Raw genomic sequence first — 25,423 nt, forward strand, 5'->3', positions numbered from 1 at the left:
TGACGTGAATGAGCTGCAAAAATGGACTCAGTTTTACTCTGTATTTATCCTATGTTCATTTAATCTGGTGAATTTCTAATATATCATCAGCACTACATGTCCTAAATGATATATTCCTAAAGAATTGGGATTGATGTTATAATTTTTTTCAGTGTAAACCCTGGCAGAAGACCATGTGTAAATAGGCACTACATTGTTAAACCCTTTACTATTACTGACGTACAGAACAGTAGAGAGAATATATAATGGACCCCCATATCTCCATCACCTGCTTCCACAATTACCAACTTTGGGCCGAATTTTTTATAACAATGAAGGCATAAGTAGTGAGAATTTGTACATTTATTATATGCACTATCTTTAGATGGGTTGGAGAGAAAGATATATACAATCCATTTTCATTACATGACATTTAGAAAAGATATAAAAGGATGAAAAAGATCCCACTATCCAGACAACCACTTTAAACACATTGAGTTAAAATTCAATCTTAATGGAAGATTTGCCACAGAATGAAATGACTAGGACTATTTTCTATAAGCAAACACACTATGTGTATCTAATAGGCTGTGATAGTTTTCAGTAATAGAAATGATTAAGCTGTAAAGCCTATCAGATAATTCTATGCGATTGTAAATGCTATTTGTCTTCTCTGTATCTCAATGTTTCAAGAATTAATTATGTCTTTAAAAGAGAATGTAAATCTATAACCAAATATTTTAAGTGTCTTTTTTATTTACAGTTCAAGGATACATGATGCCTGAGATTAAAAAGGAATTTGAATAAATATTAATTGCATCATTAAATAAAAATTAAACAGAAACTTTTTCATAGGCCATATTTGATCCCAACTTGTAGAAGATGTTAGTTCATATTTTAAAATTTCCATAAATGGGCTCTCAATGCATAATTTGAGTTATATATACAAAATAATAGCATATTTCTTCTGTCCTGTGCATCCCAATTATACTTAATATTTATTTATAATCATAGAGATCATTACTATTTCTCTTAAGTAAATCTCATTACACTTGTATGGCAGCTAAGATTACATGAACATATATTGAACTTTGTGGCTCTCTTTCTACATATAATTTTTTTAATGGTTATAAAGATGCTTAAGGAACTTACTGCAAATTACAATAGCATACAAAGGGAAATAGAGGCCATGAACCTATAAATAATTTTCAATTGCTAATTTTGACATGGGTGGGCTTTGAAATTAGATGAATATAATAATAATTTTGTTCTCTGTGTAATATATTTTATCTGAGAGATGTAGCTTATGAATAGTGCCTAAGGACAGACTTTTTAATCACATAAAAACCAGGAGATATTTCTTTATATGAACTAGGTATTTTTGTGTCTAAAAAATACCTAGACAAAAAAAAAATGGACTTCCCCTGCTGAGATTTGAATTGCATAAGAATTGACTATGTTTTTGTAATTGACTATGCAGTACTTGTGTAAATTATATTTTATTATAAATGCACATATTGAGAGATCCCTTATGAAGCTGCTACAGGAAGAAGTAGGGGTTTCCTATAGATGCTCTCCAGCATGTTTACCCAAACAAAAAAGGAAACATTGAGCCCAGCCTTGCCACTGTGCCTCAGTGGTTGAGCATCAACCTCAGAGCCAGGATTTCACAGTTTGATTCCTGGTCAGGGCTCTACCCTCAGGAGGGGGTATGCAGGAAGCAGCCAATCAATGATTTTCATTATTGATGTTGCTTGCTCTCTCTCTCTCTCTCTCTCTCTCTCTCTCTCTCTCTCTGAAATCAATATAATTTTTTTAAAGAAACATTGAAACTTCTGCTTTAGAGTACTTTTTATTCAATATTTTATAACTTGATCAAAAGAATTTAACAAAATTAATAAAATAATTGTATTTCCATAAAGCCAGTGTTACCACACATTTGTACCGTGCACTTGTTCCCTTTGTCAATTCCATTCCTGGTACACATTAGCTAGTGAGTGTTAGTCTGCAGAAGACTATGAGACCTGATTATCTTATTTTCATTAATGGGACCCCAGTTTCATTAAACCAGAGAATCAGGTCTGATTATTGAAGTTGATCATTCAGCTACTAATGACAAGACGTGATAGTCCACTAAGCACAAATCAAAACTCATAATTTACTTAAAAATTAGGAGGCAGTTCTCTCAAGTGCCCTTCTTTCCACAGCAGCAGTCTCATTGGACTTTTGCTCCTTTTAAATAAGAAGCATCCCTATCTCCTAGCACAACCGTGAATAGGTGAATTAATGCATCTAGCAAAACCAGGAAATAATCATCTAGCTGTAGTTGGCATTATTAAGGTTCTTATTAAAATTTCTTCTTGGATTCCACATTATGAAAGTAAAATTTGAGTCAAGTAACAAAATCTACTGTAAAGTAGAATCTAAAAACAAAAGAGTAAGATTCTGACTTCAGGAAAAACCAAGACACTTTTTATTTTTATTTCTTTTCTAAACTCAGACCTTTGATAAACCTTGTTTTAGGATTATTGGTTATAGAGATACCACAATTTCTAGTTGCAATGTTTGATCCTAATTCAGAGTAAACTCAGCCACCTCTTATATTTGAAATGTATATCTTCTTTCTCTTTCTTTAGTAAAAATGAGGCATAATTAACCACACTTCTTCATTAAAAATTTTTAGATGTGAAAGGAAGTTAGTATAGATGGTGATCCAGTGTCTGTAATAGCACAAATCACTTATAGAGTCAATTTTAATTTTTTTGTGGTATTTCTGCCAAATGTAAAAAAAACTTTTATATATAAAACATAATATTAAATATGAAAATATACTTAATCAGTTTGATAATTGTGCTAATTTTGCAGGATTGACTTATTCCAACCTTTATATTTTTCCCATAGATGTCTATTACAGCATTGCTTATAACAAAAGCCTAGAGACAAACTATTTGTGCATAATAGAGAATTGATTAAATATGCACACAATAAGATATTATGTATGCAGATGTATAGATGAACCAATCTTCTTGTGATGGTCTAGTAAGGTCTCTAAGCTATGCCAATCAGCAAAAAATTGAGACAAAGAATGCTGTTTCTATATGATCCCAGTAGTAGTGCTTATGGATGCTAGTATATGTATACATTTTTGAGGAAACACAAGAAACTTAATTACCTTTAAAACAGAGACTAGTAGAGGCAGTGGAGGGAAGATAAGACTTTTATTTCTCATATTATCTCTTTACTAGAGAATTTTAATTTTCTAAATATATTCATATATTCATGATTATGTCAGCAGCTGTATATTACTACAATTATGAGGCATTTTTAACTTCTGTACAGTTTTCTGTCTTTTTAATATCCAAAGAATTATTATTAAATTAACATATATTTATTTATATCAATATTTGCATTTAAAATACATAATGGGTTGTTTTACAAGGTAAAGTGGCCATAGAAACCTAATAGTAAAACAATTCAATTTGGGCCGAAACCGATTTGGCTCAGTGGTAGAGCATCGGTCTGCGACTGAAAGGTCCCGGGTTCGATTCTGGTCAAGGCATGTACCTTGGTTGCGGGCACATCCCCGGTAGGGGGTGTGCAGGAGGCAGCTGGTCGGTGTTTCTCTCTCATCGACATTTCTAGCTCTCTATCGCTCTCCCTTCCTCTCTGTAAAAAATCAATAAAATATATTTTTTTAAAAAACAACAATTCAATTTGGTTTGTTTAATGAAATTAACAGAAGTCTTAGCAGATAGATAGATCATCAAAGATGAAAAATTGGCTTCTAGGCATTTTAAATATTAAAAACTTTGAGGGTTTTTTTTTTATCTTGTAAACATAACTTAGACCTTGTTGGTATTAAGTTGGAAAAGTAGAATATTAAACCATGATTTTCATCATCCTGCCCATGTCAGAATACACTGTATTATGAGAATGAAACCAAATAACCAGGATTTTCAAATTGTACTGCAAAGAGGGTTCTGATGGTCTCTTCTTGGAGCGATGCAACTGAAGGTGACCCCAGCCTGGCTTAATGCAATCCCTTCTGTCCCCTGAGCAGTGCAATGCCATAGGCCTCAAGATGGTCAGTCCCTCTTGCTCTGTTGTCTTCTGAAGCAACTGAGCCTCTACTTCCACCTCTGCTGGCTCTGCTGTCCTTCCTAAAGCTGACATTCAATGGGGCAGTTGTTTGTGACAACTGTCAAGATTGTACTGTCCCTTTACACACAGCAGTCCTTTAGCACTTTATCCACCTCCTGTTTACTCAGATCTTCTCCACACTCTTGAGTCAACTGAGACAACCTACTTTATGTAGCAGTCTCAACTGTTTACATGAACTGTAGCAAAAAAACAGAATCAAATTTATCTATTCTGAATGTTTGCATAAGGATGCAAACAAAATCAGGTGAGTATGGAACAGTGTATAAGTAAGGTTATCACACTTGGATGTAAAATTTTTCTATTTTGTGTATTTTTAAATTAACACTAACCTGGCAAAAAAAAAATTAATTAATTAAATAAAATACGTAATGGGAAGGGGATCCAGAATTATTGTCAAAATAAACTCTTTTAAGTATATAAATAAATATTAAATTTGTTTATTAATTAATAATGAAATATACTATATCATAATTCATACTATATCAATATGAATTATGCTGACATATCTTTTTACTAATAGTGAACATAGGACTAGAATCATCAATGACTTCCAATAACTCCCAAGACACTATAATATTACCCTATTTTTATTTTCATCACAGCTCTTATTACCTGATATTTTCTTGTTTACTTGTTTGCTTATTTTTGTCTCCCATTCTGGAATTTGAGCTTAAAAATTTCAGTCTTCTTTATTGTAGTATCTCTAGCTCCTAACTCAATGCTTTATATGTCAGGAGCTCAGTAAGTTGGTTGATTAATGTCAGGAGCTCAGTAAGTTGGTTGATTTAGTGATCAAATTATTGAATCAAATGCTAACCAAATAATTTGAGCAAGTAAGTATATTAAGCAACAAATCATCATCATCATTGCCTTCATCATTAAAGCTAAATTTATTTTATTTTTTACTATGTTCCATGCACTAAACCCTTTACATAGTATAATAGTCAACATTTTCCAGATGTATACATCCTATACATCCTATATAATAAAAGGCTAATATGCAAATCAACCTAACAACAGAACTACCAGTGGAATAACCAGTCTATTACTCACACTGACCACCAAGGAACAGATGCTCAATGCAGGAGCTGCCCCAGCCCATAGGCCCCAGGCCAGCCAAGGCAGGTGCCAGCAGGGGCATCCAATTGCCCTGCTGGTCACTCCACAGATCAGCCCTGATCGCTGGCCAAGCCTAGGAACCCTACCTATGCTTGAATTTTGTGCATTGGGCCTCTAGTGTAAATATACATATTCATATTCATATACATATAACTTTCATCATTTGGCTTAGAAATAGAAGTTTCCTATAACAGAAGAAGGCTTTCCTGAAACTAATTCTTAAAAGTAATAGTGAGAAATTGCATCATAATGGAGGGCAGTAGTTAAGAATGCATTGGTGAAACCACACTGCCGGGTTATCCCAGCTCTACCACTCACTAATTACCGTATTTTTCGGACCATAAGACGCACTTTTTCCCCACCAGAAGTGGGGGGAAAAAGTCCCTGTGTCTTATGGTCCAAATATAGCCTACACATATACTGTAAGAAAAAAGTTTTTTTACTTGCCCGGCTCTGTGTGGTCTCTGTGTGCTTGCCCGGCTCTAAAATGGTTCTAAATGCTGCTGTTTACTTTACAGGGTTGATTACATGTGTTTATGACTGTGATGTTGGGTTTTAATGCACATAAAATATTTTAGGACACTATTTGTTTCAGAATCTTTTTTTCTTCATTTCCCTTCTCTAAAAACTGGTGTGTCTTATGGTCCGGTGCGTCTTATGGTCCGAAAAATACGGCACTTTATCTCTGTGAGCCTCAGTCACTACTGGGACAATAAAGGATTATGAATGGACTTTGCAAATTATTAAATGCTATTCAAGAGGGAAGATATTTATTACATATTTATAAATGCAAATATTACATCATTTATATTTGTAAATTATGTATAGTATTTAGCATGTTTTATGTAATATAACAAAAAAATACATTACTTAAGTGCTATTGTATTATTTTCCCAATCTTATAACTGAAGAAGGTGAGGTTTAGAAAGGGTACCTTGTCAAAAATAATATTGCTCTACTAGATAAGCCTTTCTTTTTCACATTCTTTATACCAATGCTCATCTAGTAAAATAAAATTAATCTAATTCAAAGTCTGGATTATAGTATAAGTTTAATTTTGATTTGATTATTAGATAATAGATGTAAGTCTTGAACATGACCCCTCAATGATTAGAGTTGAAAATTCAGCCGGATTTTCTGGTTAAGCTTTGAAATCCCTGCAAACAGAAATGACTATAATTATTACAACATTGTATCTTGAGACAAAAATGAATGTTTACTTTTCTAAAAGACAATTAGAGAGTAAACCCTCGGGTTTTATAATCTAACTACAAAGGCATGTACCCTTCAGTAAAATAGCAAAATAATTAATGGTAACGTCTCTGACCTACACCAAATTCATTTTCCACAAACTCAAAAAAATGAACTGCTTAGAGCATGGCTTTAATCTAATCTTGATTTTAACCTTATGTTATGCATATTGATGTCAGCTCTTAAAAGAACACCTTTTAGAATTCAAAAGGCATACATTTCGGCTTTTAGTTTTCTTTTAAGATTTTTATCATTATAGAAACTTTGTCCCTTCTACTTTTTACTTTACAAACCAAAGGTCTCACTTACTTTTCCTTGTAGGTTTTAATTAGGACCCTATTATAGTAAATACATAGTATGATACATGTTTATATCCTGTTAGTTAGTGTCATCATGATATGCCAAGGCTGCGGGTTCGATCTCTTGTCAGGGCACATAACAAGAGTCAACCAATAAATGCATAAATAAGTGAAACAACAACAAAAGAGAAACTAAGTAGTGGAGTATTGGTATACTTTGCTTTGTGGGGTGAAAATGTATTAAAATTTGTAAAAGTTAGAAAATAAATGTAAATTTAAATACATGATGTTATATTATTCTTTAGAGAAATTCAATAGTAGATGCTCTTTTTTTTTTAATCTTTTTTTTATTTTATTGATTTTTTACAGAGAGGAAGGGTGAGAGATAGAGAGCCAGAAACGTCGATGAGAGAGAAACATCGACCAGCCTGCCTCCTGCACATCCCCTACCGGGGATGTGCCCGCAACCAAGGTACATGCCCTTGACCGGAATCAAACCCGGGACCTTTCAGTCCGCAGACCGACACTCTACCACTGAGCCAAACCGGTTTCGGCAATAGTAGATGCTCTTATAAAAATACAAAATAATGTAATTTACTGTGATTTAGGGGATTATATCATATCAGGTTTAAATATGTCTTTAATATCCAATGGGTAACTACCACTAAGCAAGAAATTCAAGGTACTTAGGAATTTTAATATTTTAAATAACTGTTAACTAGTTGATATGTTTATTTTGTTGTAATTATAATTGGAACTGCATCAGTATAATGTTTTTTTAATTATTAAGGTATAATTATATATTAAATATTATAATACGTATTAGTTTCAGGGTGCAGCATAATGATATAATATTTATATATATAATGAAATGATCACCACAATAAGTCTACTTAACATAGTAACAAAAAGTTTTTTCTTGTCATAAGGACTTTTAAGATCTACTCTCTTAGCAACTTTCAAACATGTCATAAAGTATTAACTATATACATTGCATCCTAAGACAGTTGTTCCTTTTTCAATGTGATTTTTTTAATACTCCTTCCTCAAAATCCTCTTTTTAGTCATAGATACTAGCCTCAGTTTTGATGAGATTTATCCATTGTCTACCACGAGCTATGCTGGTTCAGTAGATGGGAGTACATACAGTACCAAATCAATGGTCTTTCTATTAGAACTTAACTACTTCATGAGGGAACCTGCACAGAGATAAATAATATGAAAAAACATCAAGGAAATAGCCACCGTAAGATGTTTGAACAGAAAGATACACCCATACCCTCATGGTTTCCATCACTGGGGGGGAAAGGAGGGGCGATTCTTATTATGGTACCAAAAATTCCCATCTCGGCCTATGTCGTATTCCATACAGCCCTTCAGTACTCTGAGTGGCTATTTTTTTTCTGGGAAATATACATTTGAGAACAAAATCAGTAGGTTAGAATTTGTTCTACCGGTCACAAAAGACCTATAATTTGTGTGTTGTTTATTTCTATTGCTGATCCTGAGAGGCTAACAGTGTTTTGTTGACTAAATGGATATTTGTAAATACCTGAGGGCCGGGGGGGGGGCGGGAAATACGGATTCACACATAGCCATGTCTATTTGATAACACTACAAACTTTCTCCTATAACTGAATAGGCATCTGACTCTGGTACAATAGCACTGCTGCTGCTGAGAGCCACACACCATTTATGTAAATACCGATGTCTTGCTCACTGTTGACCCTTCTCTCTCATCCCCCACTTCCTGGCAGTTGTCCAGTTCTGTTCAGTCTTCCTCCTAGTTTTATACAAAAAACCTTCCATTGGATTTTTCTTAAAATGAAATTCTAATCATAGTTAGAAATATTTAGTCATTCAATCCAACTTCTATTCTGACCCATTACATTTAATGATTCATTCATTTTACTCAACAAGGTTTTATTATGTACTTTGTGTCAGGCAAAGGTCTAGGTGCTAGAAATTTAGGGGTGACAAAACAGGCCACTGAGCTTATATCTATGGAAGCGCACATTATCAGAGGAACCCATAAATGCATGTAAAAGTGCAATTCTGACAAGTTATGCAAAGGAAAGTTTATGGAAGTACCTGTACTGGGGGACTTTACCCTGGTCAGAGACGTCAGGGAAGATTATTCTGAGGAAGTGATACATGAGCAGAAACCTAACAGCCAAGAGGAAAAGTAGTCTTCTAGCCACGGAGACCAGCATGTACAAATGCTCTGCTAGGCAGGAAGAACTGAGGATGCCCGTCTGCGGAGAGAGCAGAAAATGAGGGATGTAAGATATGAGGATGGAACATGCAGATTTTTGCAGGTGATTTTAAGCGTTTTTTTGTGTGTTTTTTTTTTCTTAATTTTATGAGTAGCAGGGAAGCCATTGAAACATTTTAAGTGAAAAAAGTGAATGACCCAGTCAGATTTATGTTTGAGTAAAACCATTCTGGCTATATTTTGGAGAAGGCATGGGACGGGGAGCCAGAGTAGATACAGTAGATCACTTGAGAGGTTTTGAAATCATCCAGGAAAGGAATGATGGTTGCTTGAATTGCATTGCTGGTGGAGAAGATGGAGAGAAGTAGACATAGATTGGATATGGAGAGGTTAGAAAGAACTGCCAAGAATGACACCCAGATTCTGACTTTTCAACCTGGATGGATTTAGTACCATCAGGAGTGAAATTCAAAAGAGAGCACAGACTAGAGATAGAAATTAGGGAGATTACCTGATATCTGAACGTGCCTTACAATATTCAGAATAGCTTTCCAGGCATCTGCTTGAATACCTTCCAAGTGACAGAAAAATCACTGCCTAAATTGTACTCCTTTCTTCTGATTCTGCCATTTGGAAAAATAGAATAAGTCTTCTACCTACTAGGGCTTCGGGAATTTGAAGAAAACTGGAATCATTTATCTTCTCACCTAGCCATCCACCTCAGAACTTTTGTCCAGCAAAAGTCTCTCAAATGGATTCCGTAATCTAGCCTTTGCCCATCTCTTCAGCTTCCTTTATTTATTACAAACACTAAAACAGACCCAAAATACCCTAAACACACACATTTTGCTCCCACTCAGATAAAAATATTTGGAGCTTTCTAAGTACGTCATGTTTTCACAACTTTTATTCCTTTTCTCATGCTATTGCCTGGAAAGGTGGCTTTTAATTCCCCCACCATAAAATTACAGCTCTATGGCAGAGGCCAATGAGACCAGCTGGCTGTCTGCAGGAACGTTTCAGGGGAATAGGTTAGACAGAAAGCCAGTGCTCATTTTTTTTTCTGTTCTCTTGCCATTCATTCTATGGTATTGTTAAAAACAACCTGATCTAAGGTGATCATCTACAGACAGTTTCTGTTTTACTCTGATGCTAGCAAGAAGGCTGTGCTCTAAGCTACACGCTCGGTTTGTGTGCAGGGACACTTCCAGAAAGGATCAGGTGTTTTGTTATCCTTGGGGAGCTAACCTTGCCCCCGGTTGCCGGGGGAAGTATGCTTCTTGAGATGTCAGAAGAAAAGGAATTTTCTGAGGCTTGTACAGGAGGAGAAGATATTGTAGAAAATTTTATTTCTGTGGAATTAAACTCCTGAATTTCCCAGGTCCCATTTCCCCTCTGGCCCTCCAAGGAAGAAGTCCATTTTGCCTTCAGCAGAGCTGGGATTAGAGCCATTGTTCAGAGTTTCATCCAACAGTCTAATCCAGCATCAGCTAGTTTAGCTTGTGGTCCCCAACACAGTCCATCTTTCATTGGACATGGGGTCTACATGGCCATGGGCCATTCAGCTTCTAGGAACACAGGCAACTGCAAGAGGATAACAAGAGCCAAGAGTCCCAAGGGTATGAACTGCTTTATATGGGAATCATGTATTTCCACATGTTCACTGGCTTGTAGTGGCCTCCACCCCCTCTGGCCAATGATTTCTGTCCCAGTTTAGACTGACAGGTACATTTCCTATGTCATCCAGACCTTATTGCGCATGTGCCCAGCTCCCCTTTGTCCAGTCCCTTCCCTCAGTGATTGGTCTGCAGAGGGAATGGATCACTGGTTCCCAGGGGAGAGACAAGTTGCAGCTTCTATTGAAGCTTCCCAGATGGCCATGCTTCTAATGTCCGGCCTCCCCTTAGTTCTGTTCCTGTTATTAATACCTAGCTAATTACAATGGTGATTTTTTTGAACTACTGATAGATACTTCAGCAAAGCCTCTTGGGTCCAGACTTTCATGCTGGCAAAGCTTAGACAAACTTCATGCCACACCAGTGGACTGAGTCAGGATTTCTAGGACTCTTTAGTCTGAAAGCAGATGGCTTCTTGAAAGCAGTTCACTGACCCCAGATCCAGAGGGACAATTACAGAGAACTGAATGGACTGATGAGGGAAATTTAATCATGGTTGCTTGTTTGGAAATATTGTTTGTGCAGTTGTAATGTTCTATTTTTATGGACATGTGAGGAAGCCCTTTTTATTTTGTTAGGTTTGGATTTTTTGTGGGTTTTTTTGGGGGGGGGGTTTGTGTGTTTTTTTTGTTTGTTTGTTTTTTGGTTTGTTTTTTTTTTTTTTTTTTGGTCAGTAGCTCTTAAATGTCCAGGATTATAGAACGAATGTGGACTCATTCAGGGCCAACATCTTATTCCAGTTGGTCCTGTCTTGCATGTGGGCACAGCAGAAGGTTTTTCAGGTTGTGGGCAGTATTTTGAGGCAAGGCCCATCACCCTCACCTGCTGTATTGGTGAGTGGAGGCTAACTATAGTCACAAGGAACCACAGTTCTGGTCTAATCAAGCGTTCCTTCGGCAGCCTTCCATAGGTCACTCAGAGACCCAGGCTCCTTTCATCTAGTGGCTTCCCTGGGAAAAGCCTTTCACTGAATCTTTTGCATCTTGTCAAGTGATGAGGGAAGAGAGAGCACCGAGGATTATGCAGGGGGTTTTAGGAAGTGGTTTACACTTCCCACGTTCCCTTAATCAGAACCCATCACATGGTTCATGGAACTACAGGGAAGGCTCAGAAATATAATTTATCTGTGTGCCCGGAAGGAAAAGGCAGCAGGCTGTGGTGAGCATACCTGCCTAATTCTGGAGGTGATACCAGTTGTCTCTTTCTCTCCCAAACCTTCAGTGATTGCCTACCAACTTTGGAGTAAGCTCTTAGCATGTAAAGGCTCTTTGCAATGTGGCCCTAGTCCACCCTTCCAGCTAAACTGGTACATTCATTATTCCCCAAGCATACCCTACCCTTTTGCTCTTCCAATGCCTTTATTCAGACCCTTTCTCTGGCCTAGGGCACCTTACATCTCTTATTTTTTATATATGTATTTTATTGATTTTTTTACAGAGAGGGAGAGGAATAGAGAGTTAGAAAACATTGATGAGAGAGAAACCTTGATCAGCTGCCTCTTGCACACTCCCCACTGGGGATGTGCCCGCAACCAAGGTACATGCCCTTGACCGGAATCGAACCTGGGACCTTTCAGTCCGCAAGCTGACGCTCTAACCACTTAGCCAAACCGGTTTCGGCACATCTCTTATTTTTTAACTCTTCAGTCATTCAAGGTCTATTCAGGAGGTCACCATTCCCACTGGTCCACCTTATGTTATAGTTATGTTTACTTTTACTATCACCTCCCTTCAGACTCCCTGAGGGCGAGCAATATGTCTTATCTATTTTGTGTCACTGACAACCTCTAGGAAATGCCTGAGAGAGTACTCAAGCAAATATTTGTTCAGGTGAGCTGCATAGTCTTATTTAAATTATTCCCATAAAGAGAAAAATAAGATGTATTTTTTAGTAGTTTTCCACTTTTCTTTCTCTCTTTCTTTGAGGAAAAATATTTGTAGTAGTAGTTCTCAAATGATAGTGAGCTTGTTAAAATGATAGATTTCTGCCCACCCTCCAAACAGGCCCCTATATCTGTATTTTTAATAAGTGCCATTTCATTGATTAATTTACTGTTATTACCTTCCTTTAACAAAACAGATCTGTTCCTTAACAGAGGGACAGGTAGTGTGCGGAACAGTAAAAATCAAGATGTTTGTCATATCGCCTTTGGATCCAAGGTTCTTGGCCCACCTCCACTCTCTGGCAGAAGAAATAACCTGAGGATGTCCGGTGAGGTAGGAGCACGGGTTGAGGACCCTATCTCCAGTGAGTGGCAGGGAGGGAAGGGTCGTTTCCAGTGCGGGGTTGGATGCGGCAGCATGAGGGGGTTTGAGAGACTCCATGCCAAAGCAGAAGGCTTGAGTAAGTTTTGAACAGAAACTCTGGACTTTAAAAGACCTTAAAACTGTTTCCTTTTTGTCGTGTCAACACACTTAACAATTTTGAGTATTCTTTTCATTAAATATGTTCACAAAACTTAAAGGTAAAAATATATGTGAGCACAGTTTGTGGTCTCCCTCAGGAGGGAGTTGGATCCTCACCAGAAACCTTACGCTGAACAGATTCTCAAATGTTATATTTTTATTTTTAATTTCCTCTGAATTTCTGACAATCACAGTAATTTTCATCTCAATTCCTACCTCCGAAAGATGGAGTGTAGCAAATAAGCACATTTTAATTTACATGTCTGGGAGACTTGTCTTTTTGTCTCATTATTTCTCCCCTTGTTTCTAATTTCCTTTCCTAACTTCCCTCTCGAACAACTTTTAAATTTCTCATTTCTTCTACTTTTTTTTTCTCATTCTTAATTTCTCTAAATATTATTTCTTCCACGTAGGTATTAGAAATAAGTGTAGTTCCTATATTTTAAAATGTGCAAGTTAATTTCTTTTCCTTATAGACAATAAGATCCATTGGGTCCAAAAATAACCGATCATGCCAGCCGTCCACAGTAGAGAGGAGTGTTAACAGTGCAGAAATGTCAGCTTTGCTGATTTCTGAGTCTGAGGAGCAAGGAGATAAAGAAAATATTCGCCAAATAAAGCTGACTGTACCTGTTCGTGGTAAGAATGAATCATGCATAAAGATTGGTAGCTACTGAAAATAGTGAGAAATGACCTTGTTAAAATTGAAATTATATTTATGACTAGATCTTAAGTCCAGACAATTACCACATAGATATTGAAATATGTTTAGAATTCATATATGTGTGTGTATGTATGTGTGTGTGAATATATATATGTGAATATATATATATATATATATATATATATATATATATGAATCCTCTGAAAACTATCATTCTATTTATTCCATTATTTCAAATTCCTGTAGTACCCAGTGTTTTTACTTTATGATGACTGCTAAGGAAATAATATAACATCCTTTTATCACTACATTTTAGGAATTTCATGTGCATTTTAAGTTTTTTTAATTTAGTTTTATCTTTTAATTAATCTTTTCCATTTGTAAAGTGTTCTTTGTCTTCTCTTATTAATACTAAAACAACCCTGTTGATGAAGAAAAGACTTCATCTCATTTTACAGATTGAGAGTTCAAAGTTAACCGAGAGGTATAGCAATTTTAAGTCTGTAATCATTGGAAGGAATTGAGACGAATTCACTTCTTGTCAGTTTTTCTACTCTTACTGGTCTGACTTTGTGAGAGTTGAAACGGAGACATTTGAGTTTATTTTATTTGATTTAGAAATTAATGAACACTATTATAAATTACATCTTCCATGGAGTATTAAACTGAGCAGGGAAATGAATAACATAGATATTTAGTTCCAGCCCCACCTGTTTGTGAGACCTACCACTATCTGTGAGAGCTTGATCAAGTTTTTTAAACTCTGTAAGCCTCAGTTTCCTCATCTATAAAATGGGGATACAGTTACTACCGGCCATAGTAATAGTGGTCAATAACAGCTGCTTCAAAGGGTCATTGTGAGGAGAAAAACTCAGTCATATTGTGCCAATAAATTAAGCATTCAGTAAATATTAAATGCCGCTTGCTATGAATATATTATTACAGAATTAAATTATATTTAAGAATTCTTTAGGTTTGATATCAGTCTTCTAGCATTCTTCTGGAAACTATCCTCTAAGTTCTCATTGCATCATACTTAACTATGCTTCCTTTTATTTTTTAATATTTTTATTGAGTTCTAGAGAGGGAGGGAAGGGGAGAGAGAGAGAAAAAAAGAAACATCCATGTGAGGGCAGAACATTGATCAGCTGCCTCCTGAACTCCCCCTACTGGAGATCAAGCCCACAGCCTACAACCAGGCAACTATGCTTTCTCTTTTAAAGGAAGCAATAAATTTTTTGGTATTGGCTGTCAATTTCATTTTTTATATTTTTAATGTAGCATATTGCATGATTAACATTAATCAGATTACTTGTAGCTCTCTCTATAAGGTTATGTCACATGAATAAAATGTATTGGTAATTTTGAAAACCTGATACAATCCTAATGTTAGAATAAGAATAAACACCTATTTTCTGTGAAGGAATAAGTTTTTATACAGCTTTACATAATGTCAAAATGATACATGAACATTCTCATTATAGCTATAATTATATTTACTGAGTTATTTCAAACCATATAGTACTTTCTGTTCTGGCTTTTTGTTCTTTGATACGAAAATGTACCAGCCAATCTGCATATTATGCATCCACATCCCCCTCAAGAACCATCAGCAGATAAGAATAATAACAGGAGAAGATTACGGTTAAAAAGCACCAACAGAGAAAGGACAGAGACACCCAGCGGTATGGCACTAATTCAATGCTATCTTATATCAGTATATTATTCAGAGCAATGCAATCTCTCTCTGCAGGTTGTAAGTTTCAAAGAAATATGAACCAATTCATTTAAAATCTAAATGTCTGTTCTATAGGGATTGTGGAAATCAAATTTTTTGCAAAAGAATTGCTCTAGAGTCCTAACAGAAATTTGCTGGATTAAATAGACAGTACTACAGAAATAAAGGACTTTCTGATTCTACTCTCAAAGGCTGAATAAGTTTAAGTTATTATTTTTAAAGCCCACATTTGATAGAGGAAGTTCCTGCCTATAGACTTTACTAAAATTGGGCTTAACCCATAATTTTTCATGTTTTATTTATGGCTCTTCTTTTTACATTGAGATCTTTTCCCTTTTTTTTTTTTTTTTTTTTTTTTTTTTTTTTTTTTTTTGGTGGTTGTTTTTTCTGCCTCTCCCTTTGAACTCCTTGCCATCTGATACTACAATGTAGGTTAAAATTCCAACTCTTTGCTAGTAAAGCATTAGACAAATATAGGTGGCTACTGTAGTTACTTTTTTTAATGCTGGATTTGAAGCATGTATATGTAGATTTCTTTACACCTGCATTAGTTTATCCTACATCAAGCCCAGAATGTATCATGTGCACGCCTGTTAGCATAATTTCTCAAAAGTGTAGGGTTCTTGGGTAGGCCGTAATTCAGCATGCTAGGTTTTGGTTATTTTTACAAAATAGTGGATAGAAACATTAATTCATCAGTAATTAATGCCTTACCCATTTTCTTAAAGGTCCTGAAGGAAAGAGCTTGGTTTAAAAGAGTAGAGGGAGTTCAGTAACAATTGTAATTTAAAGAAAACATTCCAATTTATGTAGAACCAATGGGAAAAAATATAAGACCCTTTAAAAATTACATGGGTTTTAGAATTACTTTTATCACATATTGTGAAACTTAAATCTAAAATGTCCCCATGCAAATATTCAGGGATTATATTATGAGCCTCTACAAAAATGCTGCTGAGTTCATCTTAATACATTCTACTGTAAAGAAATTGCATATAACCTGCAGTGTCACCTCTAGCTGCTTTATAATAATCATATAGTAAAGTACACTAAATTAATACCATTATTCAAAATATAATTTTTATAAATATCACAAAAGTAATATGATGGAAACTATTTATTTGATAAAGGCAGTTCTTCAGGAAATAGCAGGAATGGAGATAAAGCAGCTGTCCTCATCACTGAGTCCCAGCAAGGAGCTGGGACGGTGAGCCCCAGCACTCCAGCTCCCCAGTCTCCTGATGAATCAGGTTTGCATCTTTTTTATGCTATAATTGTCAATAATTAATAAGATATGAATGTATTGAATATTTCAAACCCAGTCATTTTTAAAAAGCCATGATGCAGTCATTTGCTAAAATCTATCGTTTTAACCCCAATTTTATGTCAAACTTTAGTGGATGAAAGAGTATTTTTATTTTCAAGTTTTAATGCACTGATTGTCCTGTTCAGAATGAAAGTCTAAGACTTTGAAGTTTTCACATGACATTGTCACCTTGCCCAAAGGTAATTGTTGCATTTCTTCAGTCCTCTCCGTGATGGAGATGGCTGGTTGTAGAGCATTAAGCCCATCCACCTATCTTGCCTAGCAGGTGTGTAGTGCTTTTAACAAAGGCAAATTGTTTCATGGGTTCTTTCTTTCTTTTTTTTTCTTTTTTTTCAAATTGTTGTTGAGCAAGGGAGAAGGGAAAATAAATTATAATGGTTTGTAGTTTGTCAGTCTTATTTATGCAATGTTGAAACCGTCATTAAAATGTTAGGCGTAATTAGTGTCTTCGGCATAAATCTGACTGTGTAGAAAAACTAATTAGATGTTTAGGTGATCATTCTTGCATTTATCTTGTTTGCTGCAATATTGTGATTACACAGTCATTTACATACTTTCCTAAGAAAACACACCAAATTATTCATTACATTGATATGGAAATATTTGAGGTAAAACTACAAATTCCAAAAAAGCATGTGGTAGTGAGATAATTAGAGTTCGTTTGGTGTAAACACTCCTTTTACCTTGACTTTTTGACAGTTAGTAATATGTTTGGCAATAGGTCATACAAGTTGTTTAATTGCATAATGAAGATCCCTGTATCTTTTCCTCCATTATTTTTTACATATCCATGAACATAATGCAACACATTGGTGTGTGTGTGTTTTTCTCTCAACCTTTAGTAAAGCACCAACTTTGTTTACAAAGCACCTGCTATGTGCTTAGCACCATGCAAAGGGGTTTGCTGTCCAAAAGAGGACAGCCCAGTGAATCTATTCATTCCACCTGCCCACAGCTACACTGACTCCCCATGGAGGTGCTCCGGTGAACTACATACAGCCTGCCTTTAGCCATTTCCCTGGACTTCATCCCTGAAAATGTGAAAGCCTGTCCCTAATAGAGTTTCTCTAAGAAATGTGCATTTACCACCCTTTTTATAGGCAAGTTCTGTTATACAATGATAGTCTTAGATTAAGAAACCAATTAATACAATTGTGATAAATACAATTTAATTTGTGTCCCTAATGTTATTTTTTAAAAGTCTTTTTGTTTGTTGCTCGTGCTTTTGTAGTAAAAGCTTCAACATTTCAAGCACTGAAACTAAGTTAGCAAATCTTAGCTATCTCTACAATATTTTTATTGTGATGGTAAATATAATTGGATTCAAGAATCGGGGGTAAAATAAACATGTCCACATTGTGGTTCTGCAGAATAAAGATTTTAGTAAGATTGTCACCATTGACGTAATGCAGCAAAAAGTAAGTTTCATGAAAAATAAACTAAGTTAGAAAAAATGCTCAACTCTTCTGCTGTCTTTCTAAACAAAGGCATGCTTTTAATTATGTCTTTATATAGAGTTGTCATTTCCAGCTTGCCTGGATCGTAATTATAAAATCTACCTCAGTGTTGAGAAAAGATTATAATTTTTTAAAGTTTTGATTTTTTAAAAATGTATCTCAGTGGTAGTATATTGTATTTTTAAAGAAAACAAATAATGCTGTGCAAAAAAAAAAATTTATATCAAAACATTCTCTCCTAAAATTAAATATAAAGGTCTTTTCACCAGCAGAATCTACCAGTCACATTAGCAAATATTTCTGTGGATTTACTATCACTTGAAAAGTCTACTCAGCTTAGTCTGTGAAGTTTCCTGTTTCATTCGGTAGAATGGAGAGGAAAGGCTGTTATCTTTTTCATGGTTTCCTCTCCTCCATGATTTATATTATATAATCCAGACAGTGCCCACACACTTGTTTAAAGAGGCTTGTTAGCACCTTGCCCTACAGTTAAAAGAAGACATTAGTAAGTCAGCCCCTTTAATTCTGGAAGATTTCCCCCTTCTGGAATGTCAAATTAATGAAGCTGTGCTGTAAAGAACTTGCTTCAAGACAGGTGATAATTATTTCAAACTTATAAATGTCTTGGCCAGTGTTTCAACTCAGATGGTAAGGAAGTATATGTGAGTTGCCCAGAGCTGTAGGCACTGATCTATGGGTTAAATGTTTGGCAGATTACATGATGGTGGATAAATTGCCATCCTTGGCTTTTGTTTTATTTAATAAATCTGTTTCAATAACAGGAAATTTTAACCTAGTTGCCTAAAATAACATTCATGGAACACTAATTTTTGTCATCTCTTCCAAACGTCAGATGAATGGATATTTCCCAACAGTGATGATCACATTCCCCATTTGGAATCCAGCAGACAGTCTCTTCTGGGTGATGACTCCTGCCACACCTCACACTTGTGGCTGGAAACCAGCAAGGAGAGTGAGCAGGACCAGCAGGCAGAGGAGACCTGGATTGTCCCCAAGGACGTGTTTACCTTTTCATCAAGACCGCGATCCGCACCTCACGGAAAGACTCAGAACATGTCCCCAGAGGGGTGCCCATTTATTCTGGATCTAACAGAGGATACCGGTGTGACCCAAATGGAGGATGAATTTTATAATGAAGACAGCAGCGAAGAGGTACACTTGCTTGATGAGTGAAATCATGTTAAAGCACAGTTGTCCCATCACCTCCAATAAGCACTCAAACTAGTTAAAATAAAAGAGGGGAAATCAACTGCTATTTATAAAAATGCAGCAGATTGCAATGTCAGTCAACAGTTGCCTCAAGTTGTTATGGTAACTCTAAATTGCTGCCTTTTTTATTAACAGTCAGCCAATTTCATTTTTAATTATAGAAACCAGTTTTTGGTTTGTTTTTGTCTTTTCATTTTCATCGTTGTCTCACACAGAATGAGAAGTAATATGCAGGTTAGTTTTATGATAGCAAAACCAGTAAAACATTGAGAACACATTGTTCTGGATCTCTGGGGAAATGGTGTTGCAGTTGTTAGGCATTCTGAATTGATGGTTTTCTGGCTGCCTTGCTCCCCTGCCATCCTATCACCTTAGACCTATTAGGACTCATTATTTTCCATATGGTCCTAGAATTTCAGAAGTTGTGCCAATTAAAATTTAGATAATGAATCATGGATTAGTTCTGGAACTTGCCTTACAGGAGGTTTTTGTTTGCAATCACTTAGAATATAAATATATCTTATAAATTAGAAAATTCATAAAAATGTTTCTTAAATGTATTAAAAAAACAAACTGAATATAGTTCTGAAACATTTATAAGTAAACATTATAACTCCTTCTTCCCTATATAAAATGAATTTATTTGTGAAATTTCTTTATTTTTATCCTTAAATAATAGAAAACATTTTCTAGAAAAAAATAGTATTTAAAAAGCAGATTATAGTCAAATTATGGTTTAGTAAAATCATACAAATCATTTTTATGCAGAAATTATAGAAATAATTAGAAAACTTGTGTATGCTTATAAAACTTCGTTGTAATAATTATAACTGATCACAAATCCCCCTTTGGACAGTGGGATGTAGATTAAATCCATAGCTCCTATCTTCAGAGCCAGTTGAGAATATGGTGAGATTGTTCAATCAGTAATTATGGTTTTTTGCAACTTTTAATGAGTTTCTGTAGCAAAGTGCATGGGGAGATCATTTTTTAATAATACCCTTGCTTCTGAGTGTGATGAAACTATCAGTCATATCAAACATTAACCTACTACAAACTCTTTTATGCATAAAATAGTGAATTTGATGCCAACACTTTAAATGTTGCTATGAACATCATTGTTCCTTTCACCATGAATAACTTTAAGCTTAAATAATAGACAATATTTTCTAGAAAAAATAGTATTTAAAAAGCAGATTATAGTAAAATTATAGTTTAGTAAAATCATACAAATCATTTCTATGCAGAAATTATAGAAATAATTAGAAAACTTGTGTGTGCTTATAAAACTTTGTAAAATGAACATTTGTCTTCAGCATCTAGTATTGCCCTCATTGCAGCAGTCAATTCTTCTACAGTATTAATTGGCTAATCTGATAAATTAATTCATACCATTTCATTAATTATCGGATAGACCCATTTTCTTCCTATATCCACAGCACCATCTTTCTTACCTAACCCAAAAGAGTCACTATGATGGCAGATAGGAAAGGGTAGCTCTCTGGCAAACTCTGAGATATTTTTATGGGGAAACTGACCTTTAAATAACACCACATAAGGATAAGCCTTGGGAAGAAGCAATAGAACTTCATGGGAAAATAAATATTCTGGATATTTTAATGTTACTACTTTATGACTTTTTTTTTGCTATAAGCTACTGTACTCTTGGCATCCTTCAACATCTATTATGCACGCATGTACTTATTACCAACTACATGAAATTGAAGAGAAATTGATCATGCATTACCTAAGCTCTGACTGGCATAGCTATGTGGTACCCCTGTGCCCTGACAAGGAGCAGATGGCTCAAGTCTGTGGTAGGGCCATGTCATTGCTAACACCTGCCCTGGCCTACTTTTAGTTGGAGCCTGTTAAGTAGGACAGCCAGAAAGAGAGACAGAATCCTCACCATATTATGCAAGCTTTGAAGTTTGCTGTTAGAGGAAATAACAAAGTAAAAACTAAAATACGAAAAAATATGAATAACAAAAATGCCAGGAGATACTTAAACACGTTCTAGAATGTGCAATGATCTCTTCTTTGTCAGATTGGTTCACTTGAGGTTTTTCTTTTTGTAAATTCTTTTTCTGTAAGATTACTTTTCCCATTTATTAATTATAAAGTCAATGAGAAATTATATTTCAAATTTAAAATGTTTATTTACATACAGTCTTTGAAGAAAAATCAGTTTAGTTGCTTTAGGCTCTCTTACCATTAGTTGCATTATTTTAGAATGTTGTATCCTTAGAGTAACATAATTATACTTAAGAAAAGCATATCCTATCTAATAAAAGAGTGATATGCAAATTGACCGTACCTCCTCTACACATACAAGCCATGCCCACAAGCCAATCAGAAGCAAATATGTAAATAAACCCAACCAAAATGGCTGCAGCCAGAGAGAGCAGGAGGGAGGCTTTGGTTTCCCCAGCAATGAAAGAAGCCAAGCAATCCACCTGACCTTGCTGGCCTAGGCCTCCACTCAATGCCACAAAGTTTCAGTGATAGAAGATAAATAAATTCCAACAAAAATGGTGTTAGCCATGGAGCTGGAGAGAGTAGGAGCCTAGGGTTTGCCCCTGGCAATGGAGGAAACCAAGCTTTCCGCACACCCTGGCCGGTTCAGGCCTCCATTTAAGGCTACAAAGTTTCAATTGTAGAAGATAAATAAATCCCAGGTACCAGAACCTCCACTTGGGTTGCTGGGGGGCATGGCTGGCTTGCAAACCACCACAGGCCCCTTGCCCAGACCGCCCCTCCATGCCCAAAGGGAACCCCACCCTGATCTGGGACACCCTTCAGGGCAAACCAGCTGGCCCCTACCCATGCACCAGGCCTCTATCCTATCTAATAAAAGAATAATATGCAGATTGACCATCACTCCAACACATAAGATGGCTGCCCCCATGTGGTCAAAGATCCTGCCCCCAGGTGGACACAAGATGGCCACCACAAGATGGGAGGGACCAGGTCTGCAAGGGAGGGCAGTTGTGGGCCATCAGGCCAGCAGGAAAGGGCAGTTGGGAGCTACCAGGTCTGTAAGAGAGGGCAGTTGTGGGGGATCAGACTAGCAAGGAAAGGCAGTTAGGGGTGACCAAGCCAGCAGAGGAGGGAAGTTGGGGGCAACCAGGCCTGCAGGGAAGGGCAGTTGCGGGGGAAGAAACTCAGGCCTGCAGGGGCAGGGACAGTTAGGGGCAAACAGGCTGGCAAGGAACAGTTAGGCATCAATCAGGCTGGCAGGGGAGTGGTTAGGCAGAAGCAATTAGGGGCAATCAGGAAGGCAGGCAGGTGAGCAGTTGGGAGCCAGCAGTCCTGGATTGGAGAGGGTGCAGGCTGGCTGAGGGACACCCCCCTCCCCCGCCACCGTGCATTAATTTTGTATACCAGGCCTCTAATGTTACAATAATAGATGAATAAGTAATAATTATATCACTTATTATAACTTGTTTATAACTTGTAGTTAAAAGAATTTATTTTCTGTTAGACAATTGAGTATTTTTAAAGGGAAAGTAGATGGATTCGGTAGCATATAAATTAGGCAAAATTAAATCATGTTATTATGATAGAGGAAAAGCATATTTGATAGTAAAGGCTAATTAAAATAAGCTTTAAGTGATACATTGTCTTTGTAATTTAAGTTTCTAAAATAATTAATTCACATTTTGGATCTTCATTACTGTGTGAGCCACAAAAGTATGATTTTTTTTTGTATGTGCTCTTATTCTTTACACAGTCATATATACAGATATCTCTGGTACTCAATTAATTTTGAAGTTGTACATCTTACTGAAAAAGCAAAGTATGGAAATATAGTTTGTGGAGAGCTGTAAAATCAAGACTGCCATGTAAAATGAATTATCTCAGGATAGCTAGCAAAACAGAGTGCCTTGCACACTATTGCAGCTTCCAAAAGAAAGAAGCGTGTTTCTGCTATTGTCTCTGTTTTGTATCTTACCATTATTCTCAATATGGCTTCTAAGTATATGCATCTGGTTTGCAACTTGAAATAGTTAGCTTTATAGTAGTATTTTATTGCTCCCCTAATTTAATTTTTGACTTAGAAATGCTGTCATTTTCCAAACTCTGGTTGTGTATCACATACTGAAGCAGATATTTGCAAGGACAAGTAATTTGTCTTGTATAACAGTCCAAATTGGAACATTTGAGCCAAAAATTACCCATATTTGGACATGAATTATGTGTCCTGACTACTTATAGTGTTCAGATTAGCTAGGAAGTGTTCAGATTAGCTTTTAGATCTTCTCTTGATCTGACTTTTGGAGGCCTAAAGGACAAAACTACAAACATCAAAGTAAAAGGATCATTTTCTTTTTACTGTTGACAGTATTACAGATGCCCTCCATTTTCTCTCCCTTTTCTCCCTTTCATCCAGTCCCTTCCCTTCCCCAGGTCTTTACCACACCATAGTCTGTGTCCATGAATTATGCATATGTGCATATATGTTCTTTGGTTAATATTATCTCTTCTCTTCCACTCCTTTCCCTCTGAGGTCTGTCAATCTGTTCCATGCCTCCATGGACCTATTTTGTTCATGGGTTTATGTTGTTCATTATATTCCACAAATAAGTGATATCATGTGATGTTTTTCTCTGTCTGGCTTATTTCATTTAGCATAATAATTTCCAGGTCTCTCCATGATATTGCAAAGAGTAAGAAATCCTTCTTTTTTATAGCTGCATAGGATTCCATTTTGGAAATGTACCACAGTTTTGTTTTATTTACTCATGTATTGATATACTTAGGCTGTTTCCAGATCTTAGGTTTGTAAATAATGCTGCTATGAACATAGGGGTGCATACATTCTTTCTGACTGGTGTTTCTGACTTCTTAGGATATATTCCCAGAAGTGAGATTGCTATGTCACAGCAATTTCATTTTTAATTTTTTGAGGAAACTCTTTTAGTCCTTTCTCTCAGCTTTACTGGTATTGTTGCTTTAAAGATTTTTTTTTTAATAGTTGCTATAAAATCAAGAGGTTGAAGTAGAAATACTTCTTAGGGATGATTTTTAGTTAAGGACATTTAAGATACATTTGAATAGTTAATCTTGCTATTATCAAAGAAGATATTATTTTTTTGTTCTGTTATAACTAATACTTCAGCTATATTTATGCAAATAACTGTGTTCTTTGATTGACAGTGGAAATATATACCTATATCATCTCTATTGTCTGCTAGTCCAATTAAAAGGTGCTGTCAGTTCACACATTTAGTCAAAAATATTGGACAAAAGTGAAAACCCCTGCAGTCTCGATCTCAATTACACATTCAAAGCTGCCATCAAAGTGTGTTTGGAATATTGCAGATGTATTTTTTACAGAACTTTCAAGAACATTATATGAGACATTATTCATGGTGGACTGAATTAAAACATCAATTGAAATATAAATAAATACAGTCATTCATTTTTACAAAGCCTAAAACAGAGTTCCACCCTGACTCACTCAACATTAGAGTTGTGATACAAAGAGGCTGGGTCCCATCTGCTCCAAGTAGATGACCCTCAAGAGTCATTAAAATTATCTTTTTGAAATTGCAGCTCAGCAAGAGCAATCGGTTTTGTGCATCCAGAACTTATCCAAATGCCCATCTGCATGTCCTTTTAAGAAAGTAGTTCAACAGAGGAAGTGCTGGCTCCTTGGGGAAATCATTCTCTCCTCAGCCTGCATATGCTGTGCTACAGTTAATCAGGCAAACTCCATTGATGTCCCTGGCACTGGGGCGGGATTGAATATTTAACAAGCAAATGCTTCTTAGCCCAGAAGACAAACAGTTCAAGAGATTTGGGACTTAAAAAAATATATCAAGTTAAATCAAAAGCATTTTGTATTTGTTCTTCTGAAAAACAAATGAACAGATGATTGGAATGTGAAAATGGCTTG

General features: G+C 35.9%; 1 protein-coding gene across 5 annotated transcripts in view; it reads left to right on the forward strand.

Annotated features, from left to right (window-relative positions):
• The window catches only part of CFAP20DC (CFAP20 domain containing), a 207,591-nt gene that overhangs the window by 104,045 nt on the left and 78,123 nt on the right, over positions 1-25,423 (forward strand). For 4 of the 5 annotated variants that reach the window (XM_084903147.1, XM_084903145.1, XM_084903143.1 and 1 more), the window contains 5 exons: positions 12,780-12,916; positions 13,582-13,744; positions 15,338-15,454; positions 16,638-16,757; positions 19,145-19,464. In XM_084903147.1, the coding sequence (XP_084759273.1) occupies positions 12,780-12,916; positions 13,582-13,744; positions 15,338-15,454; positions 16,638-16,757; positions 19,145-19,464 (857 nt within the window). The remainder of the gene's footprint in view (positions 1-12,779; positions 12,917-13,581; positions 13,745-15,337; positions 15,455-16,637; positions 16,758-19,144; positions 19,465-25,423) is intronic. The other variant, XM_084903144.1, reaches the window with a different exon arrangement.

The sequence above is a fragment of the Pipistrellus hanaki genome (assembly GCF_964339955.1).
Source record: "Pipistrellus hanaki genome assembly, chromosome: 13".
Classification (NCBI taxonomy): Eukaryota; Metazoa; Chordata; class Mammalia; order Chiroptera; family Vespertilionidae; genus Pipistrellus; species Pipistrellus hanaki.